The sequence below is a fragment of the Aythya ferina genome (assembly GCF_964211825.1).
Source record: "Aythya ferina genome assembly, contig: HAP1_SCAFFOLD_94, whole genome shotgun sequence".
In the NCBI taxonomy this organism is placed as follows: domain Eukaryota; kingdom Metazoa; phylum Chordata; class Aves; order Anseriformes; family Anatidae; genus Aythya; species Aythya ferina.
In genome coordinates, this window is record NW_028181424.1 from 460,601 (window position 1) to 480,691 (window position 20,091).

At 42.8% G+C, this 20,091-nt stretch overlaps 1 protein-coding gene across 1 annotated transcript; it reads right to left on the reverse strand.

Moving 5' to 3' along the window:
• Positions 1-239: 239 nt before the first annotated feature.
• Positions 240-17,938, reverse strand: LOC311428564 (ATPase family AAA domain-containing protein 2-like; the record flags this gene model as incomplete). The annotated part of the gene is made up of 10 exons (XM_084539954.1): positions 17,914-17,938; positions 17,674-17,746; positions 16,430-16,559; positions 15,994-16,250; positions 2,877-2,987; positions 2,333-2,438; positions 1,406-1,528; positions 1,074-1,176; positions 738-853; positions 240-291 (listed from the first exon to the last, which is right to left on the reverse strand). Exons 4-10 carry the CDS (start codon positions 16,016-16,018, stop codon positions 240-242), a joined length of 636 nt encoding a protein of 211 aa, XP_084396080.1. The 5' UTR covers positions 16,019-16,250; positions 16,430-16,559; positions 17,674-17,746; positions 17,914-17,938.
• Between the last annotated feature and the right edge of the window lie 2,153 nt (positions 17,939-20,091).

Genomic DNA, 20,091 nt, shown 5'->3' on the forward strand with positions numbered 1-20,091 from the left:
AAACGTATAAAAACTTCAAAAGAGAGCATACTGTCCCAGAAGGACACTTCCAAAACTGCTGACAAACAGGGTGATTACAGCAAACCGGAGCCAAACGGGCAAACTTCAGCACAGAATCTGAGAATGGGCTGAATGGTGAATCACCAGTTCATTCTGCAGCAATAAACTGCATATTCTTGCTTTCACAATATGCAGAATCTGATAGTAAAGCATTTAATGCTCCTTTCAAAAGCATTAAGTTACTGGGTTTGGTCTCTCAGACCATCTATTGCTGATGGCAAGTGAGGAAGCCTAAAGCCGGAAGGAAAAGCGATGCCTTAGCACTCAGAGGAAAAAAAAAAAAAAAAAAAGAAAAAAAGAAAGCAAAAGTAGGCAGGAAAAACAACTGGGCTTCCAGGCAACATATTACAATTGACTTCCACACTAGATAATCCCTTCTTGCTTACAGACTAATCAAGCTGACTTGTACATAAAACTGAGAACAAAACCACTCCAACCCAACTAACCCAACTTTTTAAAAACACCAGATGGTAAAACTTACAATTTTCAGACATTGCTTATATTTTTAACCTACAAATATTCTGGATTTTATCCATTTTTAAGAAACCACTTTTTGCTACTACTAAAACAAATGTTCACCGCTGCCAAAAATGTTGAAGCACGGAAGCATATTGATACCTTAATTGAACTTTCTCCTGAAAACAGCTGACTTACGATTTATCACTGTCATGAGTTACCTTGGGGGCTGAATATTGAACTGCTGAAAAACTTCTGGATACAGGACGGGAAAAATCACCATCTCTTTCAAAGCTGCAATGTGTTCCGAAAGACCACCCACGTTCTCAAATCCAATCTAAAGAGAAATTCAACACCACAGAGTTTGTATGTTAAAGAAAGCAGCAACCTAGATCAAGGTTTCATCAGAAATTATCTCAGCACAACGCAAACATTCTGGGCAATTTTTGAAGTTGCTTTAGAGAAAACCATCAACAAAGGTAGTTGTAGATGGCACACTGAGATCTTTCAGAATCACTGGAAACACTCGCTGACACGATGATTAGTTTACCACTTACCGCATTATCTATTTGCATTGCATCTCCCTGACTTCCTCCAGCTTTCTTTTGATCCCTCTGAACTCTCTTTAGGTCCCGTTTCTGACGTTTCACTCGAAAAGTCCTGATTTGAATTAAGGAGAAGTTATAGGGCTTCTTTTTCTTTAAGATGCAGCTCGAAGATTTTTGTTTTTCATAATAATGCCAAGCAAATGTAGAAGACATTAATTAATATATTAGAAGACCTAATTAATTGACATAAACTTACACAGTTACATTTAGATAAACTTAAACATGGCTAAATATTCATTTGAAGGAGATTCATCCCTCCCCTATTCTCTACCGACAGCAACCTTCTTGGAGATGTGCTCTCGCCGTCCTCACTGCTCTCACCACCCTCCTCCGTATCACACGTGCTAAGCAAGGGAGATGAGCAAGAGGGTGTAGAATCACTGATGTCATCTGCACGTCTCCGTCTGCAAGCAAGCATATAAACCAGAAAGTTAAAAAGAAAATAGAGCAGATACTAAGTAACACCAAAAATTAAGGGAATTCTATCTCAAAATTGCCTCTGAGATCTATTTTCCAGTCCACTGTACTCCTTAGGAATCTGATTTCAAAGGCCATGACATGATTTTCCTCGTGACAACTGTCTGCTTTCAAGAATGCTCAACAAAATATTGGCAATCAACAGCATTCTCTACGCACTAACTGCTTACAGAATCCAAAAAGCCTTTATCATTACTAAGGCAATTTATGATTTCATTTAGATCTTTTATTGTTTAAGGTTAACTGCATATAGAAACATTAGTTGATTCCAAACAGAAACTAGAGTCAGTATTTGAGTGATAACTTTTTTTTTTTTTAAATCTAACAAAACTTCCATAAAGCCTCTCCCTCTAAATCGAATAAAATTATTTTCGGTTTTAAGAAAATCCTTTGTATCCTTCAAGATTAAATAGTCTGACTAAGATTTTTAAGGGGGGATTCCGGCTTCAGTTCCAGAACCAAAGAATTTCAGTTACAGAAACTCAGACACTACCTCCATAATCATCTTATCAGCGACCCACAAATATTGGATTTAAAAAAGAAACCAACTTAAAAGTATCCACCTCCTCCCCTCCAAATAGTTCTTTCCTCTCTATCCTCAGACTACCAAAGTACTGATCATAAACTTACTCTGTAATTACCACTAAACTGAAAACCCGTTGAAGCATTATGCAGTAAAGAGACTGACAGCTCTACGGATAAGTAAGAGCTATCACTAGCCATACACCAACCTGGCACGTCTTCTATATTTTTGTGACCCAGCATTTTCAAGTGACTCTTTCTGTCTGACAGAACACGGCTGGCCCGAGTTAGTCCTCTCTCGATCTCTTTGTCTTACTGAAAGGAAAGAATTTAGAATAATGATACAGATACATTTAAGAGAGGAGGATATCAAAAGAAAAAGAAAATGCCACGTGTTTCACTCATCCCTAATTCCAGAAGAATTTTTAACTGTTTTTGCTTTTCATCAGTGCATGGTACAAGTGGAAAACTACGCCCTGTTTAAAGGTGAACTGAAAATCACAAGAGCAAGACCATTAAGTGTGATTAATTACTGTTATAGCAAGGATACATAGCACTAAGTACGCCAAACAGCAAAGAAATACAATGTGCACAGGACACACGTGTCTGATAAAAACAGGGAAGTTCATGTGCAGAATGAAGGTACAGAACTGAAATAGAACTGTGTGCGCAAACACGTCTTTGCATTCAAAAATTCTATCTCACTTATGTGCAAGAAATAAGGTTTTAAGAGAAACTGTGCGTTCAACCTACTTTCCATAGGAGCTTGGTAGCGGTCAACAGGTTTACTCTGTCGAAGGTTGTAACGCCTTGGAACATCTTCACCACCATTTTCTTTGTTCTCACTTCCTCTTGATGTTTGTACTGTACCACAAAATGACACCGAATCATTAAGTACTTTTGCAAATTATATGAAATCCAAAATGCATTACACAGATGCCTGTCAGTTTTAGTATTAGCATTATTTTAATGACACAGTGGATCCTGCAAAACCTTAAGATGAATTTATGCAAGTCACGTTTCAGAAATCACAAATCCTAGCAGATGAGCATGCATCTGGACATTGTTCTGTGCTCTCTGAAACTGCTGATGGACTTGTCGTCAGCCTCAGTGTTTAACAACAGGCAAAATTCTGTCATATTGCTTAGCTAAGATGCAGATCTTCTGAAAACAGCTATTTCAGAAAGTCACTTCTTAGTTTGAGAAAGTATTTAATGGAAAGGGTTTTAATAATCTGCAGTGCTAAGACTAAGCGTAGTAATCTAAGTCCAAGTCTAGCTCTGCCACAAATTCTGTGAGCAATAATGGGCCAGACACAGGCTTGAAGCTCACCAATGAGAAAACAATGCCAAATGCACATAAGCTTAGGCCATTAGCTTCTGTCAAGTAACCTGAAGTTGTTTCATGAAAGATGGTAAAAAACACAAGAACCAGAGTGCAATCATCTACTGGGTTCTGGTGAATATCCTCTCACGTTAACAGCAGGACACCGAGGAAGGAACGTACATACTCCGTTCACCTACCTGTTTGCCACAAGGACTTATCTTTTTTTCTTGGAAAGCACTGCCCTCTCTGGTTTTTATTTTTTAACCCCAAAGGTTGCATTGCTTTCTGAATGCGAGGTAGGTGCCATGGGGTATACAGACAGCACACGGAAAACTGAGCGATCAGGAAATGAGTTTGTGATCACTACCATCTCCAGTCCTTGGTGTTCCAACACTTCTATCACAAAAGCATGAATTTCTCTGCTTTATTGCTCCTCTAACCCTTTCCTTTGTTCCAGTAACTTCCTTTATAACAACACCGACACTTTCCTCACTCTTTTCTGGCGTATTTTTCATTATAAAAGTATAGTCTAGCTCTTTCCTGATTTAAAATTGTAGTTTGCATTTTGATCATCAATTAATTGCCCCGGGCTCATTTCCCATTCAACGTGCTATTTAAAATTCCTCTCTACAAGTCTCTACTGCGCAGCTCCCTGAAACCCACACACTTTAACCAAGCTTCTCCCTCTAGACTGGCGCCCGCCTTGTATTCAAGCTACTCTTATTAAGACTTTGAGCTAATGTTTTCCTAACTAAACCTCCAAAGGAGTCAACTCTGCTTCTCCCTTACTAGTCCATGGCCCAGCCATTCTTCCTCTGAAGAACTTCCCTCGGGTTCCCACCTGCCACTGTGCATCTCTCTGCTCCTCTGGGCCTCTGAAGGGAGGAGCAAAGTATTTTCTGGGGCTCAGCCTCCTCTCACTGTCTCTCTGAGCTCCTTTGCAGGTGTGCAGCTGAGCTCTATCACATAATCTAACTCATCAGCTATCTACTGCAACACCCTTTTCGGTCCTTAAGTACACTCTTGCCCTCTTCTGATCTGTTTAGAAAGCTCCTACGAGGATGATCTAATTTACTGCCTTAAACACAACTAACATTCTTCTTAAAAACTGTAAGTTTTCCCATCACTTCCAAGTTCATACAGTCTTTCGTGGCTTAACCTCATTCCACAAGACCTTGTCCGGGGAGAGGAGAAAAAAAGTAATAGAAAAAAACCCTAGGGGTCAGCCTTGTCGAGGGAAATCGACAATTCCCGTCTGTTACTATTGCAACAAGAAGAGACACGTTCAGAGGAAATATCATAAGCGGGAACAAGATGAGAAAATATTCAAAGAAGAATAGGGGTGTCAGGGGCTATATCTTCTGGGGACTTCAACATCAACAGAGCCGTTGATAAAACTATTAATTGGTCCCCATAAAGAGGAAGTCTTATTTTCAGTAGACACAGGGGCTGAAAAATCCACTATTCAAAAACTTCCAAAAGGAATAGAAGAAGGGAAGAGTTGCATGTCTGTAATAGGGGCAAAAGGAGAGCCCTTTAAGGTACCTGTTTTGAAAGATGTAGAGACAGAAACAGATAAAAAAATCTGTCTTAATGATTTACTTTTGCTCGCTGAAACAGAGTACAATTTACTAGGAAGGGATTTGATTTTAAAATTAAACTTAAGCATTCAAAGCCAAGGGGATAAATTGCAGATTAAATTATACACTTTGACACAAAAAGACGAAGAATTCATTAACCCTTCAGTGTGCTATAAGGAAGGGGAAATTGGAAAAATAGAAATGGACCCCATAAGTGTTCACATCGTTCAATGTTCACATGGATCCACATCGTCCAATTAGAATTAAACAATACCCTATACCAATGGAGGGTCGAAAAGGATTAAAACCCATAGACTTCTGGAAAAAGGAACTCTAGAACCGTGTATGTCACCTCATAATACACCCATCCTCCCTGTAAAGAAATCGGATGGGTCATACAGGACCTGAGAGCTGTAAATCAGCGAACAGTCACTAAATTCCTTGTGGTGGCAAAACCTTATACTTTACTAAGTCATATCTCTCCCAAACATACTTGGTATAGCGTAATAGATCTGAAAGATGCCTTTTGGGCCTGCCCTCTGGATGAAAAATCCAGAGATTATTTTGCTTTTGAGTGGGAGGACCCTGAAACGGGACGGAAACAACAATTAAGGTGGACCGTGCTACCACAGGGGTTTACAGTCACCAAATCTATTTGGACCAACTTTAGAAAAAGTTTTACAAGATTTTGCATTACCCAGGGAGGTAAAATTATTGCAGTATGTGGATGATCTATTAGTAGCAGGAGAAACTGAAGAGGGAACCCGAGAAGCTCCTATGAAATTGTTCAGTTTCCTGGGAGAAAAGGGATTCAAGGTGTCTCGATCAAAATTACTAAGTATTTTAAAATACTTACTATATATAAATAAAAATAAAGTAAATACTAAGTATTTACAAAATTACTAAGTATTTTACTTCCTGTTCAATTTGTGGAACAGGAAGTAAAATACTTAGGACATTGGTTAAGTAAGGGAAAAAAGAAGTTAGATCCTGACAGGGTATCTGGGATCCTATCCTTAAGACCCCCACAAACTAAAAAGGAAATCCAGCAAATATTGGGATTATTAGGATACTGTAGACCATGGCTTGAAAGCTACAGTGAAAAAGTTAAATTCTTATATGAGAAATTAATTAAGAACCAACTTAAGTGGTCTGCAGAAGATAATCAACAATTTGAAGAAATAAAAGAGGCATTAATACAAGCACCTGTGTTGAGCCTTCTGGATCTGGAAAAACCTTTTTATCCCTTTGTGAACACATCAAACCAGGCGGCATATGGAGTTCATACTCAAGACTGGGCAGGAATTAAGAAACCCGTGGGGTATTGTTCTAAGTTACTTGGTCCAGTAAGTAGAGGGTGGCCTGCTTGTCTCCAAGCTTTGGTCGCTACGGCATTATTAATAGAGGAAGTTAGAAAGATCACTTGTAATGCTCCCTTAAAAGTGTATACTCCACACAACGTCAGAAGTGTCTTACAACAGAAAGCAGAGAAATGGTTAACAGACAGCCAGATCCTAAAGTATGAAGCTATACTAATTGACTCCCCTGACTTAGAACTAAGGGTAAGCTCTGCTCAGAGTCCAGCACAATTTTTGTTCGGAAAACCATCAGAGGAATTACAACATAACTGTTTAGATATAATTGAGACCCAGACTAAAGGAAGACCCGATTTAAGAGATACTGAATTAGAGAAGGGAGAAGCACTGTTCATAGATGGCTCCTCCTGAGTAGTGGAGGGAAAAAGAAAATCAGGATATGCAATAATTAATAAGCACCTGGAACCTGTGGAATCAGGACCCTTGAGTCTATCATGGTCAGCTCAGGCTCGTGAGCTGTATGTCCTATATAGGGCCGTGGAACTATTAAAGGGGAAAAGTGGAACTATATATACAGATTCTAAATATGCATGTGGGGTGGTTCATACCTTCGGAAAAATTTGTGAAGAAAGAGGTTTCGTTACTACTCAAGGGAGGAATCTTATACATCAACAATTAATAATAAAAAATTTAAGGGCATTAAGAGAACCAAAAGAAATAGCAGTGGTACATGTAAAAGGACACCAAAGAGGATTAGATTACCACACCAGAGGGAACAATCTAGCAGATAAAGAAGCTCAGGAAGCAGCCTTGAGAACTCAGGCTGCTAAAATTAATACAGTACAGGAGGAAGAAAGACGAGAGGGAGAAGAAAAAAAGTTTATTCCTGAAGAACAGACAAAACTGGAGAAAACAGGTGCTAGATTAGAACAAGGAAAATGGACATTGCCAGACGGGCGAGAGATATTACCACAAGCTTATGCAAGGCAAAGATTGGAACGTTTGCATACACAAACACATTGGGGTACAAAAGCATTAAGTAATCACTTACTTCAACAATTTGGTTGCATAGGGGTATTTGAAATAGCAAAGCAAATCACACAAGGTTGTTTAACTTGTCAGAAGATAAATAAGAAAGTGTTTTGACAAGCAGCCGCGGGAGGAAGAAAAACAGCTTATAGGCCTTTTGAGAAAGTACAAGTTGATTTCACTGAATTGCCCATGGTAGGGAGGATAACGTATTTATTGGTAATAGTATATCATTTAATACAATGGGTAGAAGCTTATCCCGTAGCACCAGCTACGGCACAAATGGTGGCAAAAAATTTATTAGAACACCTGATACCTAGATATGGGATAATCCAGTACATTGATTCTGATCAGGGCACACACTTTACTTCTAAAATAGTAAGATTATTGTGTCAATCATTAGGTAATCCATGGGAATATCATACTCCATGGCACCCACAAAGCTCAGGAAAAGTAGAGAGAATGAATCAAACAATGAAACAACAATTGGCTAAATTAATGATTGAGACACAAATGCCCTGGACAAAATGCTTACCATTGGCACTTCTAAACATAAGAACTAAACCACACAGTGAGACTGGATTATCACCATATGAAATGTTATATGGTATGCCTTATTCACAGGGAATGCCTCTGGGAAACAATGTAGTTGAGGATTGTAGTATCCAGAAATACGCAATTACTATTGGGAAAAGATTGCAAGAGCTAAGAGAAATTGGAAGAATGGCTCAGACACCACCTTTAGGGTTTGCTATTCATCAAATACAACCAGGGGACAAGGTCTTAATAAAAACTTGGAGGGAAGAATCATTACACGCCCGGTGGAAGGGACCATACCTTGTTTTACTTACCACTGAAACAGCTGTGAGAACAGCAGAAAGGGGTTGGACCCATGCATCTAGAGTAAAAGGACCAATAAATACCCGAACTTGGAGGGTTGAGTCTGCTCCTGGGGAACTGAAATTAAAGCTAAAAAAGAACTAATGTTCTGGCAATAAGGCTCTGCATAAATTAAGAATGCCAGAAGGAGGGGACAAGCCTGAAGGGAAGAAAGGGAGAAGGCAAGACCGGGGCAGGACCCTCCACTGTGGTGTGTATAGTCTACCAAGGGAGGCAACCCCTACGGGTATTGACTGCCGAGTGGGAGGGCCTCAACCGGACTTTGCCCACACTAAAGCCAGATTGTCCCAGGAAAAAGAAACAAACAAGCAAACAAAAATATATTTATATAATAAATATGATTATTATTATTATTTTTTAACCTATTGTAATTAGTTTTCCAGGAGCTGGATCACCCTCAAAGGCTGAACAGTAACCCAAGCTCAAATAGATCCTTGAAGTGGGCCCAACCCCTTGATTGGAGGCATTTCTCACACCCCCACGATAACCCCTGGATGACGCAGAAGGATGTTATACTTCCTGGTACTATTTTTACAGGGGCAATTAAGCCACGGGAATAACTTGTTCATTCTGGGGGAAGAAGTGGCCAAGGCTTTTAACCTTAGCAATTGCTGGGTTTGTGGGGGATCACAGGGAACTGAAAGTTGGCCCTGGGTAGCTGGCCCGGTTGAACCTAAGTGGTGGGTTAGTAATTTGAGTGAAGTTCATAATGGTACACAATTCTGGAAAGAGGAAGAAGGCCCATGGCAATTGCACTTGTCAGAGCAGGGTATATACTGTTTAACCAGAACAGGAACAGTAAAGGTGGGAAAAAGCTTTTGTAAATGGACTCTATCTCCCGGATATGATTGTACTGATCCTGAATGTGGACCTATAAACTGTACATCAAGTAAAGGAAAATGGAACGCTACACATGTCCAGCTGAAAAATGGGACTTGGCTGAAATGCTCATATAAGAAATTTTTTGGACCTGGATGCGAAGCCATGGCAAGAGCACAATCAAAGGGACAATTTGACGTTCAAATCCCGAGTTGTCAGCGTGATAACACCACTAGGGAGCAGCATGTGGTAAGAGTCTACTGCTGGAGGCGGCAAGATGAGAATGGGACACAAGTGTTCTTTAAACATTTCTGGTCAGCTCGTGGTATGACAAGTCGTGAAGGAGAACTTAGTTGTAATTGTGAGTGGGAATCTAGTGCGGGAGCTTGGAGGTGTATATATACAAGTACTAATGGGGCAAACATTGTAACAGGACCACTTGGTAACAAAAACCCTTTGTATTTTCACACCCCAAGGAATAAAAGAGAATGGGACTGTCCTTTTCCAAATGGGACGTGGGCTCTAAAGGGACATTATTGGGTGTGTGGCAAACAGGCCTACAAAAGGCTACCAAAGGACTGGTCAGGAATATGCTACGTGGGCTACATAAGACCCTTGTTCTTTTTATTGTCACAAATACAAGGAAATCATTTAGGAATAAAATTATATGATGATCTGAATAGAGAAAAACGATCTATTGATGCTTCCTTAGCCGGAGGTAGTGCTCAACAACGGAGAGAAAATGAATGGCCCCCTGAAAGAATCATACAGTATTATGGACCAGCTACCTGGAACCCAAATGAGATAATATCTGGAGCCTGAGAACCTATTTATAATTTGAATCGAATAATTAGGTTGCAAGCTGTCCTCGAAATAATAACCAAACAGCGACAGCTTTGGATCTTTTAGCTGATCAGTCCACCCAGATGAGGAATGCTATCTTTCCACATAGAATGGTTTTAGACTATTTACTAGCAGAAGAGGGGGGTGTGCGTGGGAAACTAAATGATTCTAATTGTTGCTTACAAATTGACGATAATGGGAAAGTGGTTAAACAGATAACAAAAGAAATTAGGAATGAGCCCACGTCCCAGCACAAACTTGGAAGGGTATGGATAGGGATTTATTTTCATGGCTGCCTGGTGGACCATGGGTTAAAAGGATGTTATTTTTATTTTTATGTGGTGTAATGATGTTATTATTCATACCTTGTATGATACCTTGCTTTACATTATTGATACGCCCGATAATAAATAGTACATTTGTAATGACTTCATTAAAAAAGGAAGGGGATATGTCAGTTATGATGCTTAAGAACTGGACCCTCCGAGAACAGACTGATGAAATCCAGTTATTAATGGAAAAGGTTGAAAAAGAGACACGAATTGAGGATATTAAAAAGAAGATAAGGGACTGTGAGGAATGTTTGAACAATTCTTGTCAATAGAGAGCTTGAAGGAAAATGTATTCGTAAGTTTTTTCCTTGAAGTCTCTGATATCCGGGGCTTTCAGAACAACTGCTAACTATTATGACTTTTGCATGGGACACTATGCAAGCCCCTGATACCTGGCCAGGAGATGAAGGAGAAGGGAAAAGCTGAAGGACGGCTAAAAGACAAAGCTTGCAGGGAACGCTGTGCAAGCTTTTGACATGCACCCAAGAAGTACAAAGAAGGACAAGAAAAAAAGCGTGAGAGGAAGACTATGAGCCTTCAGCATGGGAGACCCCCAGAAGGACCACCAGAGACTGATACGCATGCTCCAGTAGGGGGGTTCAGATTCTGGAACTAATTATAATAACCCTGTTTTTTTAGAAGTAGTAATGAATATGTATTAGTCTAGGAGCAAAAAAAAATCATCATCTTGATGTAACGGGTGTGCGTCTAGGTGGAGCGGAGACTCTTAGCACACCCAGCACTGTTTGCTTACCTCTATTCCTTTAATAAATTGTAAACGTTGATTATTATCCTATTTTGGGATTTAGCCATTTATAACACCAGTTATAGACAGGTTGCTCCAAAAGGGGATGCTGGAACCATGTATGTCCCCACATAATACCCCCATTTTGCCAGTAAAAAAGGCTGATGGATCATACAGGTTGGTTCAGGATCTTAGGGCTGTGAATCAGCGAACCATAACCAAATTTCCAGTGGCAGCTAACCCATACACTTTATTAAACCACCTAACACCTCTGCATAAATGGTATAGTGTAATAGATTTGAAGGATGCTTTCTGGGCCTGCCCATTAAGTGAAGGGTCTTGGAATTACTTCGCCTTTGAATGGGAAGACCCCGAAACAGGAAGGCGACAACAGCTTAGATGGACTGTACTTCCTCAGGGATTTACTGAATCCCCACATTTATTTGGCCAAACTTTAGAAAAATTATTACAACTTTTTGAGGTAAAGGGGGAAGTGAAATTGTTGCAACATGTGGATGACCTATTAATAGCTGGGGAGACTGAAAAAGAGACACGGAGAACCACTATCCAATTACTTAATTTCTTAGGGAAAAAGGGTTGAAGGTCTCAAAATCTAAATTACAATTCGTGGAAAAAGAAGTAAGGTACTTAGGACATGGGCTTAGCCAAGGAAAGAAAAAATCGGATGCTGACAGGGTATCTGGGATTTTAGCCCTATCATCACCCAAAACAAAGAAGGAAGTGAGGCAACTGCTCGGGCTCTTGGGATATTGTAGACCCTGGATTGAAGGGTTTAGTGAAAAGGCAAAGTTTTTATATGAAAAATTGACTGGAGAAAAAATTAAGTGGAACGAGGAAGATGAGGAAAAGTTGAGGTTGATGAAGAAAACGTTAATAGAAGCTCCAGTGCTGAGCCTCCCAGATTTACAAAGACCCTTTTATTTATTTGTAAGTGTTTCTAACCAAACTGCATACGTTAGTTGCAATTACAGCTAAGTCAAGAATGGGCAGGAATCAAGAAACCTGTGGGATATTGTTCCAAACTCTTAGACCCTGTGAGGAGGGGGTAGCCAGTGTGCTTCCAGGCAATTGTGGCTACTGCCTTACTGATTGAGGAAGCTAGAAAAGTCGCTTGTAGGGCACCTCTGAAGATACATACTCCACATAATGTTAGGGAAGTACTCCAGCAGAAGGCTGAAAAATGGTTAACTGATAGTAGGATGCTGAAGGATGAGGCCATCCTGACCGACTCCCCTGATTTAGAATGAAAAATAACTGCTGCACAGAGCCCTGCACCCCTGACCCCAACCCTAACCCGGATCTAACCCTAACCCCAACCCCAACCCCTAACCCCAGTTCCCTAGAACTACATTTCCCGGTATGCTCTGGGCACCCAACATGGCCTCCAGGAAGTCCGGAGTCCGAGAACTACATCTCCCGGCATGCTATGGGCACCAAACATGGCCTCCCGGATACCCAGTGCCGGAAAACTACGCCTACCAGCATTCCCCAGGCAGCTGGCCTGACCAATCACAGGCCGAGTGTTCGAGAAATACCTTTTACCAGCACTCACTGTAACCCAAGCACTTACCGGCCTTTCAAAAAAGCCACAAGCCCTAACACTAAAAGTCCTTGAAACCCCTACAGGCATAACCCAAACTATTTACCACACTAAACCCCTGAAGTCCTATGCCTAAAAGCCCAAACCCAAACACTTAAGACGCTCAAAACCCAAACCCAAAACATTAGGATTCTCAAAGCCCTAAACAACAAAATTAGAACGCTTGAAGCCCTAACCCCAAAATTAAGACGCTCAAAACCCAAAGCCAACCCAAATCAGTAGGATGCTCAAAACCCTAACCCAAAAAATTAGGACACTCAAAACCCTAACCCTGGAGAACCTAACCTGAAAAAAAAAAAAAAAAAAAATCTTAAAACCCTGAATAACTGACCAAAAATAAAACCCTAGGACCCTAACACTAAAAAGCCTATCAACACTACAACCCAAAAAACTCTAAAACCCTAACACGATAACCCTGAAACCCTTAAAACCCTAACTGTTAAAACTCCAACCCAGTTATACACCAGTTACCTCCCTTAAGGGATATAGAGGAGCTCTCTCAGATATGGCAGTCCTACTTCTCATGCATGCAGCCAGAGGTCGGTCTCATTCTGGTGCTGATGGTGGTGGAAGCAGGGGCAACGGTGGTACTGCTAGAGATACCACAGCCACCGGAGGTGGATTGTTAGGATATGGAGATGGTAGGTTATCCAACGGCTCCCGTTTATTATCTTTTTCTTTTTCCTGTTCTTCTTCTTCAAATTTCTTATCTGCTTTTAGTGTAAATATTGAGGCTGGAAAAGGACATGAAGTCCTCCTGATCCATAATCCTGCATAATCGCTTTCTTCCTGGCAAAAAGGTTCCTTCGAATTAACATGTGTATTTCAGGCGTGACAAATCCAGTCTTCAAAGGATCGAAAAACAGACCGAAAGACGTGATCTTAAAGGCTCCTTTGGCCGTTCTATCACACAATACTGGACTGTTTTTTACTTTTTCCTTTTCTGGGGCCTCTATCGTTCCAATTTCTAACCGTTATTCCTAATGGACTTTCTGGTGGTGTGTCTGGTAATTTGCTCCCTTTCTTCTGGTCCCTGGTCTTCGATTTTGTCTGACCCATCTAGGAATTTTACTGTGGCAATTCCCACAGCCCTTGGTTACATTAGTAAGAGTGTCTTACAGAGGGTTTAAGATCTATCACACACCCACAAATCCTATAGGAATCGCTTCGGTCCTTCACCGGCCAAGTCCCTCGCGGGAGATTGGAACCGCGGTTAGAAGACCTCCACAATCGCTTTGGAACTAAATTCCATCTCAGTCACACTCTTACACAGGCAACCAAATCCCACCCAACAGAACAGTATATGCTTTAAACGCTTACGACTACGTTGTCTTCATTTGGATCTTCACACGCAGAATTACAGGCAAAATAGAGTGCTGCAACCAGCAAGGGAGCTGAAGAAAAATCACAACCTTTGCTTACCTTTATTCAGGTTCAAGATGCCATTAGTCCCGACCCGACTCGAACAGCAGCCACCACATGGTGGGGCGCCTCTCCTAGATCAAGTAAGAATTCAGGAACCAAAGCCCTCCCGGACGATCCCCCAGTTGTCATACACGACTGGGTCCCAAATTCGATTGCAATTACAGTTTACAATTTACTAAACAAAGAGAGGTACGCGGGCAGTTACTCGCAAACAGATATATTGTGCCAGCTGCCCTTCAGTAGCCCAGTGTCAGACCGGATGTCTTTGCCAAAACAGCCCGGACAATGTATTAGTACACCGATGCACTACCACGTTAATCACTAACTGCCAGGCAGGACAGCTCCAGACCAAACACATACACACAGGCACGCCACAAACACTACAAACAAAACACACAACACAATGCACAAGAAAAAGTGACCCCCAGAGGGAAGCCCTATGGCAACAGCAAGTCAGAACAGGTGCTCTGTAGCAGACCCAAGGAGAGACTCAAATATCATGACAGGAGACTGGAAGCAACTGCCAGAACTGGGATGATGGAGGCCTAAAAAGCCTGCCTTCAAGACAAGAGACCAGAAGGATGGGGAGTGAAAACCCCTGAAGAAGACACTTAGGAAATCAATTCCAAAGCAAGAGCTCCTGATGCGGCCCAGATGACTTCTTCAAGAGTGAGGATGGAAATAGATGTGATCTCAAACAGAATACAATGCACAAGACCTGAAACATATCTGCACTTCAAGCAGCGACTGCAAGACAAGTGCTCGCATCAGCCCTACGATGATGAAACAAGCATTTAGGAACTTCGGTGTGGCTACCAAGTTGCCCGTCTAATCTGTCCAGTGGAAGAAGGAAATGCGGATATCAAGACCTGAGGAGCATGTAACATATGTTGATCATATCAAGAAACGTTTGATACAAAAAAGTATTACACACACAGAAGTGATTCCTTTAAACTCCCACTGCAAGATGAGAGGTGCTCAGCTCCCAATTGAACATCAGCATTATTCTGATGATGTTAAGTGTTCAGTACCCTCAGGATGGCTTCCCCAGGGCCTGCCAAACACCAAGAGCAACAGCACAGTACAGCACAGACAACACAGAACACAGATGACAAACTGGGACTGCCCTGCCTGGCATGTGTTCACACTGTACGTGACAGAACTCCCCACACATAATCTCTCTGCCTGACCTGATCGATCCTGAAAGGCCCCATCCAAAGCAATGACTTAGAAGCACAGACCCTCGCCCTATGGGTGCATTCACAACCCCAACTCAAACATAGCACTTGCCCCCCAACTTAGCTTGGGAATGCTGGGAGGCAGGTTCCATCTTCACCAAGGAACACAAACGCTAGCCAGGACATTGCCTCAGGCACCAGGCTCTTCTTCACCTGCAGAAATAAAGTGCCATCAGGCACCAGCACACCAGCCAAATTTCTTCCAGTAGAACAACCTCCTCAGAAACAGTCGTAGTCAACTGACCTGCTCCGCTTCTGAAACCAGATAGATACCCTCTAGAAAACTCCCCGCCTCCCTCTGCCAACCACTCCCCAACATACAATATTTGCCCCCGGACTTAATTCTCAGGGCTCAGAATCCACCATCAACGTGGACCACAAAGGCCAGCTAGGATGTTCCCAGTACCTTCTTCGTCCCTGCAAAAGAGGAGTCACCCAGAGGCGCACCAATAGACTACAACACCAAAAACAATACCTGTTTTCCACCTTTTCTCCACTCACCTTCCCGATCCAGGCTTAGCACTTCCATTCAGTGTGCCGAGCCAAAGTCATAGGGCTTAGACCAAGGAGAAAGAACAGACAAACGTGACGATCCACAAAACAGTCTTTCCCCACTCCTCTTCCTTCCTCCCCTACTGCAACAGCCAAGAAGCCCCAAAGCCACGTACCCCAACCCATTACGACCGCTTCGCTCACCTAACATCTCAAGGAGATGCATCATGCTCCCTGCTCCTCTTGCGCCCTGAGCAGCTCCAGCATTTCAGGAACTGGAACTGCTGATGTCTGGCAGGTCTCAGAAATGTGGCAGGAGACGTACTCTGCTGTCGCAAGGCGCTTGCAAAGCCGGCCCAACAGGTGAAGCAGACTAACACAGTCCACCGAACAACTCGGGGACCCCACTGCTGTCCACTCACTCTCATGCTTCGTTCAAGTTTCCGTGCCTATGCCCTGGGCTACAAAAAATAGAGAGAGAAGGTCACATCCACGATGGACACACAAACAGTACAGCTCCTTGATAAGAACTCAAACACAGAGACCAGAGCTAGACAAATAAAAAAACCACCCTGAAGTCCACAAATGCCAGATGGCCATGAATGCATAGCAGCTCCAACAGGGCTAATCACAAACTTACACTTTGCAGATGAAGAAGGTGACCCTGCTCAGTCTCTTGGTAATACTGTACCAATGTGGTCAAGCCCCTTGTAGCATGTAATCAAGCTGGTTTTAGTCCTTTGTAGAGTTACACAAGTGGGTTGGTTCATCTAGAGATTCAAAAATAGCTCAAACACAGGAGCGTATGCCACCATCCCAAAAAACAGTGAGCCAGCAGCCTCTACTAAATATCCCTCTATTAAGTGAATTCCAAGCACTTAGAAATCCAGAAATCCATAGACTCCAGCCTGCCTAAAGAACCCTGCAACTGACTGAAGGAATCACCTGGGAAAGGGGAGGGGCAAAGCACAAGAAAGTAGAAAGAGGAGGAGCAGCAGCTGTGGTTTATTTACTTATTTATAAGGCTTAGCTCAACAGCATGCAGACTGCAGACAAGACAACTGGGGTGTTTCTAGAAGCAACAATCCCCATGCTTTTGCTACGGCTTTTAATATTAAAAGGACAATACCACCAAGCAAGTAACTGAAGCTTTTCCAGCTGGAATTAGCTCAAACTTTTATTTACATTTAAAGAAAACTCTAGGAGCAGAACAGATTATACACCAACAAAATCAATTCCATTCCATTCACAGGAAAAATCACTTACTTCAGTAGGCTATCTGAAAACCAAAGGCTATGCTGATGGGTCAAAACACGCTACAGGACACTGGGGCCAGGCCCTCCGCTGCACCAGCTTAAAACCCATCCCTACACTCACCAAGGTGCAACCCCAACCCAAACACAGATGCAGCATTTCAGCCTCAACAGTTTTGCAAACTGCTGGAAAGCAGGCTTCATCCTCAGTGAGGCGTGCTCAGGCTACACAGGACAGGGCTTCGGGCACCTCTTTGCCTACCAAAGACGACCGACATCAGGAACTGCCACACCAGACAACCTTTTTCCTACACAACACCTTTCTCAGGAACCACGCAGCATTCCAGTGACCTGCTTTCCTCCTACTCTAAAGGCTATCTCAGCCCACCTTGTCTGTGGCACCTCATAAACAGGAGAGAAAGCAATCGCAGGAGCAAAAGCCACAGCGCCCTCGGGACAGTTACTCTCATCCCCTCCTGTACCTCTGCCGCTTGCCTGCCCCACATGGCACATGCTTCCATCTGTTCTCTTTACCCACTTATAGCACCTCTAAAAGAGAAAGTGGAATTTTACTCGATTGGATGTAAGAAAATAACTGCAGTGACAACCGCACCCCAAAAATAACAGCTACCTCTGCTCATCACACCACTCACTCCAGAGGCACCTCGGGTCATGACATCCTGGACTACATACTGAGTTTCAGCCTGAACAAAGGAAAACACAGTCACAAGATAATCATTCAGCTGCCAGCATTAGCACCCATCCCTCAACAACACAAAGGAACCCCATTTACAATATTATCATTTCAAAACAGCAGCCCCCTTGCCTCAGCACCTGGAAAGGGGATCAAGCCAGTCACTGAGTTGCCTACCAAGTGCTGGACAGTTCCAGAAGGAGCTCTTTCCTGTGACAGGTTCCTCCAAAGCTTTACACTCTACTGGGGACAGAAAAGAAATAAAAATAAGAATTTCAAAACCCCGTATCTGTAAGCTTTCAAGATTCGACAGACCTCCTCAAGCACACCGTTCAAGCGCTATGCGAGCAGCTGCTCGCAAGCAGCACTACTCTCCTCCCCCCCAAATCTGCCAAACACCATAGAGATGACTGTGCCAGCTGCCCTTCAGTACATGCCCAGAGGCAGACCGGATGTCTTTGCCAAAACAGCCCGGACAATGTATTAGTACACCCATGGACATTAGCTACCATCACTAACTGCCAGGCAGGACAGCTCCAGACCAAACACATACACACAGGCACGCCACAAACACTACAAACAAAACACACAACACAATGCACAAGAAAAAGCGACCCCCAGAGGGAAGCCCTATGGCAACAGCAAGTCAGAACAGGTGCTCTGTAGCAGACCCAAGGAGAGACTCAAATATCATGACAGGAGACTGGAAGCAACTGCCAGAACTGGGATGATGGAGGCCTAAAAAGCCTGCCTTCAAGACAAGAGACCAGAAGGATGGGGAGTGAAAACCCCTGAAGAAGACACTTAGGAAATCAATTCCAAAGCAAGAGCTCCTGATGCAGCCCAGATGACTTCTTCAAGAGTGAGGATGGAAACAGATGTGATCTCAAACAGAATACAATGCACAAGACCTGAAACAGATCTGCACTTCAAGCAGCAACTGCAAGACAAGAAGTGCTTGGATCAGAGTCATGATGACAAAACAAGCATTGAGGCCCTTCAGCACCGCTATCAAGTCGCATGTCTAGTCAGTCCAGTGTAAAAAGCTAGGAGGATATCAAGACCCAAGAAGCACAGAACAGACATTGCAGAAGCAACACTACAGGACAGACGAACAGAAGGAAACTGTCATGCCTGGCACACGCACTCAAGCTACAAAATAATCCCGCTGCTTCTATTAGCCTGGTGACCCAGCCACAAGCAGCCTGAACGTGACCCAGCCTGAACTACCCTCACAGTGGCACCAAGTCTATTCAGCCAGCTGGCTCCACGCTGCTCTGACTCCCAGCTCCCATTAGCCACCCCAGATATGCAAATACCAGGTGCCCCCCAACTTAGCTCTCAGGTTGCTGGATGGTAAAGTTCCTCCACCTCAAGAAATGCACAAGCACCGATTGTCATCTTAGTCAAGTGCCAGGCTCATCATCAGCTGCAAAAACAGACTACCAGCATTCACTAGCACTCCGGCCATGATGCCCACCTTCTCCACAATGCTGACTACTTCTGATGTTACATATGATTGTGCTCATGTGATCCTCTCCAAATCCAAACTCCAACAGTGCAGCCAGTATCATCCACACCACCTGGGAAAACAAAGGGATTAAATGATCGCTGCGTTCACAAGAAGTCACCCAATGGTGTTTTTTTGTTGTTGTTTGTGTGTGTGTTTTTCTTTGTTTTTTTTTTTTTTTTTTTTTTTTTCTTGAAATCTGCTTTAGCTCAACAGCATGCAGACTGCAGACAAGAGAACTGGGGTGTTTCTAGAAGGAACAATCCCCATGCTTTTGGTGCAGCTTTGAATATTAAAAGGACAATACCGCCCCCAGCAAGTAAATGGAACTTGCTTAACTGGAAATAGCTCAAACATTTTTTTACGTAGAAAGAAACATCTAGGTGCAGAACAGATTATACGCCAAAGCAATCAAACACCAAACAATCTTTCCTTCACTTCGGATAAGGGATGACCAGGCCGACAACACTCACCTTCCCTCAGAGCTTCGTAACATGAAGATTTCCCTTCCCTGTCCACGACTGCACAAAGCACCTGCAAAGACAAGAGGAAAGCACACTCTGAGGCACCTCATAGCCACAGTGTACCTGCTGCAATACCTCTCTCTTCCCAGCTCTGTTACTTCAGCTGCTCACCAGCTCTGAGATTCTTCGCTCACAGCGCCACTGCAAACTCTGCCCAGGCCACACAACACACCAAAAAGACATGCACACACACATGCCAAAAAGACATGCACACACAGCAGCCCTGGCAGGGGTAATCACAGACTTACCCTTTGCGGATGAAAAAGGTGACTCTGATACAACCATGCTCAGTCTCTTGGTAATGCTGCATCTACACTGTCA